The sequence below is a fragment of the Sinocyclocheilus anshuiensis genome, unplaced genomic scaffold, assembly GCF_001515605.1.
Source record: "Sinocyclocheilus anshuiensis isolate Anshui unplaced genomic scaffold, SAMN03320099.WGS_v1.1 scaffold183, whole genome shotgun sequence".
In the NCBI taxonomy this organism is placed as follows: Eukaryota; Metazoa; Chordata; class Actinopteri; order Cypriniformes; family Cyprinidae; genus Sinocyclocheilus; species Sinocyclocheilus anshuiensis.
Genome location: NW_015548309.1, coordinates 1142658 through 1147338, shown reverse-complemented (window position 1 = coordinate 1147338; position 4681 = coordinate 1142658). Strand labels below are relative to the sequence as shown.

General features: G+C 37.9%; 1 protein-coding gene across 1 annotated transcript in view; it reads left to right on the top strand.

Annotated features, from left to right (window-relative positions):
* The first annotated feature begins 1677 nt into the window (after window positions 1–1677).
* The window catches only part of LOC107656308 (transmembrane and TPR repeat-containing protein 1-like), a 45765-nt gene continuing 42761 nt past the window's right edge, over window positions 1678–4681 (top strand). Inside the window, exon 1 of the mRNA XM_016444079.1 lies at window positions 1678–2087. Within this exon, the coding sequence (XP_016299565.1) occupies window positions 1708–2087 (380 nt within the window). The 5' untranslated portion in view covers window positions 1678–1707. The remainder of the gene's footprint in view (window positions 2088–4681) is intronic.

The following is a 4681-nucleotide window of genomic DNA, read 5'->3' as shown; positions in this document are numbered from 1 at the left end:
AGAAATTATACTTAATATTTTTTTTGTTCCAACTCAATGAATTTGCACAAAAAATAAATAAATAAATTCTGCTTAATGAATAAATGTACATGTAAATATTTTATATTCAGTACTTCAGATATTACCATGATTTATGGTTACAAATTATGCACATTTAAATTTATGCACAATTTAAATAATATAATTTATTGTTTTTTCATTGTTGCTTCTGCTACTGACAGTTGGTAGAGGGTGTTTAAATGTGCTTAATTGTCATGAAAATTATTTCACAATGCAGAAAAGCACCATCACCAATCCATTTCACTGTTCAATCTGGTTGCAAGAGCGATTTGACTGTAGGGAGCCACCAGATGTATTTAAACGGCCCCCCCAGAAGGGTAATTTTAACATTTCTTGCATAAAATCATGTTTAGCCAGATGTTCACCCATCAGTGAATCTTTAAAAGTGCATTTATCATCGTGATTCATTATCACGGTCTTCCTGTTCCATTAGCAAGTCCAAACCCAGAGCAATTTGCTTATGACTGGTTCTGTGTGGAAGCACAGGTCACGGTCAAGGCAGTGCAATCATTGTGTGAAATATCCCACAGCTCTTTATTGATTTCCTGCCTGCGCTCGCTCATCTCATTCACTCCATAATTTGCATTTAACTTTCTCTCGTGTTCTCATTCTCTCCTCCAAAATTTCACCTTGGTAGCCATAGTTCCTGCCTAAATATACTGCTATAACCATAAATATTATGGAATTTCGTGTAAACAATGTAAGATGCTTTCAGGTTCTGTTTGCCATTTTGTTCAGTCTTTTTTTAATAACAATTTATACAAACTATAAAAATCATAAAATCTAATCAGTAGCATAACCTTTTGACCTACCTAGTGTAATACAAGAATACTTGTGCACTATTTTGACAAACATATGAGAGCAGAAAGCAACCTATTCTTCAAATTACATCCATTATTATCAAAGCACATTATCTAAACATTTAGTACCAACTAATATTCCTTAAAGTAAACTAGTTTTAGTAAATCACATGGCTATAAAACATATTTTGCAAGTTTTATAGTTATTCTCAGCTCTAAACTATAGAAACCTGTTTCTGCCACGGAATTTAAAAAAAAGTAATTGTGACTTAATCTCACAGTAAAAAAAAAAAGTCAGAATTGTGATATGAACTCAGAATTCTAACTTTATTTCTTTTACAATTCTGAGTTTACATCTCTCAATTTTTTTTTTTTTTTATTCTTTTTTTCTGCCACGGAATGCACAATAAATTTAAAAAGTCACAAGTACCTTTTTAATTTTTTTATCTTGTAGCGAAAACAAGATTTCATATGGTAATCAAACAAAAAGTTAATGGAGTGTAAAAATAAATAATGCAAAAATGAGGTAAATCTAAAAGTTTTGGGGTAAACAAAAATTAAATGGGGAAAATATAATAAACTATAATATATTTTCCATATTTTAACCTTTTATTTCCATTTATCTCTCTCTTTCCATCTGTTTTTTATTTTATTTTCCTCACGTGCTCATTCTTTCTGATTTGCATCTCTCTCTCTTATTTCTCTCATTTCCATCAGTCTCTCTCTCGCTCTCTCCTGCGCATGCGCCGGTAGGCGGGTGACATAGGTTTCAACACCTTATACACATTCACACTCGCAGATATTACGCATTCAGAACTCATACGCTGTATGGGCTTCAGTGCAGCACATGGGCTATGGAACGGGACGAGTCTTCTCTCTTTCACTCCCACGAGCGGCATGCGAGACGGGGACCGACATGACAGCGAACAGCCGAGGGACCAAAGCCGCGTCTCCCCCTGTGCAGTGGCGGTTGTCCGCGCTACCGAGGCCGGGAGCGGGAGTCCGGCTGCTCCGGTACGCCGCGCTGGTGGCGGTGTGCCTGCTCTGCTACAGTAACTCTCTCTGGGGGGAGTTTGTGCATGATGATATATGGGCTATCACCAACAATCCAGATGTCAGACCGGGCTCCAGCCTCCGGAGCATCTTCACCAATGACTTTTGGGGCAAACGGATGGCTGATAACACCAGCCACAAATCCTACCGTCCGCTCTGCATCCTCACTTTCAAGTAAGTCCATCATCGCGGGCAAAGATGTGACCTGAAGTTGCTTTTCAGCGCACATTTCAGTTTTCCGATATTTATTACCGAGTTTGAAAGGTCTGAAAAGAGTTGTTTGGCGCATTTTGCGCAGAGTTATGAATTATAGTAACTTTCATGAGAACATTTTTACATGGCTGGTCACATGACAAGAGCAGTTTAATTCCTCCGAAAGAAGATAGCTGTGCATGTCATAAAGTGTCACAATACCGTATTTGGCATGTATATTAAAGAGACCCATTTTCATAAGTGATTAACTTATGGATTTTAGAGCATTGCTAAATTAAATGAAAGTAAAAGTAAACCTATTTTTCAATTCGTAGTATTCCTTTCCACATCAATTGTGTGTTAGAAAATATATATTTTTAAATTGTTTGCAACTTTCTAACCAACTGAGCATGTTTTTGGTTTTCCACTAGCAATAAAACTTTAACTTAAAGAAAATGCGTGCGGTTTTGTATCCATTGAGTAAAGTAGGCCTACATGTGGAGAAATTGATTTAATTGGGTTGTCGTTTATTTAGCGCTGTTTATCATGTGTTGAGTAATTGCGCTTAACGTATGTAAGTGTTCTTTTAAATTATTTTTAAATCATTATTGTATTTAGAAACACTGACGAAGCGCAAAATATTGAGCTTGACCCACCGCCCTAAAAACGTCTGTCTGATGCGTGTGAAAAAAATAAATCGGCATGTAGAAACAAGTGCGTGAATGCACATTTAAAGATATTTAAACGCCAACTTCGCATTGACGTCCACTCTTTGTTGTTGACACGCTTACATAATGTTAGTTAACACTTGTTGCGCAGTTTATATAGAGAGCTGTTACTTTTCTCCCAAAGTGCACCAGCACAAAGCGGTCGCTAAAAAGTGCTCGTAACTCGTGAAATGAAACGGTCTAGCACGAGTGAGTGTGGGAGTTTCAGTCCGAGATAAGCTCGCGTGTTTGACTCATAAGGCGCGTTTCCATTACCCTTCAAATTGCGCAAATTGAAATTGCGAATTGAAAATACGCCTAATGGAAACGCATCAATTTCGCAAAAACTCCCATATATCGCAAAAAAGTTTTTACGCTCGCATGAGGTGGTTTTTCAGTCAATGCGAAAAAGGAATAATTCGCAAAACTGCAATGGAAACGGCTTTTTCGCATTTACAGGTCACATGGCGTATGTAAAAAGTCATATGATCATTCTTCAACGTACTATAACCTCCAAGAAACACTTCATAAGTGGCCGCGCTCCAGTAGCCTAGGCTATAAGGGGCTTTCCCTGCTATTAATGCTTTGACTATTTACACTGCACACATCTGCGGTGCAGTGTGGCTCTGAATCACTGAAGCTGATTGCGGCCACTCAATGCTTGTGTTTATGTTTTTATACAGTATGGTTTATTCCAGCCGTGCCACGCACGTTTCTGAAGCGGCTCTCTTTGCTGCTTCTGTAAAGATACACGCATAAGCCTCCTTTGAGTAAATTAGCCAAAATCCCACCAAAATAAGGGATGCACGATATATCGGCCACTATATCGGTATCGGCCGATAAATGCTCATTTTTTCTGTTATCGGTATGGTAATGGGAGAGTAAAATTATTTTTAAAACGTACACCGTTCAAACTAGGCTGCTTATGTTGAAGTGTTTGGGATGTGGCTTTTAATGATGAGATCTTTTTTGTAATCAGGCTTTCAAAAAGTATATAAAAATTTGGATATAGATTTATCGGCCAACATATCGGTTATCGGCTTTCAAAAATAAAGAATTATCGGTTATCGGTATCGGCCAAAATTTTCATATCGGTGCATCCCTAACCAAAATCCATTGCCATGACTTATCGCGAGAGGCAAAAGGTTACGTTTAAGTCTCATAACATTGGTTAATGGAAACGCCGTCATTTCGCAATACTTTTTTATCCACATTTATAAAATATCGCCAAAGTTTTGCGCAAAACTGTAATGGAAACGCGCCTATAGACAGCTTCAGAACACGTGGATGACGTCATAGCCCATATGGCGCGAGCATCTGACAGCTCTGCAACATCGCGGATGATCCACATCCACACCAGCGAGAACACAAAGAGAACCGAGGAGGAGGACTTTGTTCCTTATAGTCTGAAAGGAGGCGTAGTGTATTTATAGCAGGGCAATTAACAGCCTACTCCGAGCCTCATATTTTATCTCCTTTATTTTTGGAGCAGCCAGACACTTCCTGCTCTCTCCTTCTTTATAAATCACTGCCCAGGTGTTTAGTGCAAAGAAATCTTTCATTCTGTAAATGTATAGGTTGTAATTTTGTCCCAGGCTTGTTTCAGCGCTCAAAGACCTTTGGGTATTTCTAATACACGAGTTATATGTTATTGAAAAGAGTAGATTTTCACATTTTTTGAAGAAATTTTGAGTTGTGCCAGACACTGGGGTGTGATAAATGGTTTCCAGGGTGTTGCTATGCAGTTAGTAAAGTGTTCTGTTGCTAGGTCGTTGCTATGTGTTTACTTACTTTCCCAACCCTAAAGTCTCTATGGCAGTAGAATTTGTTGTGACTATTTAAATTTTAGAAATGTATTAAAATTATATA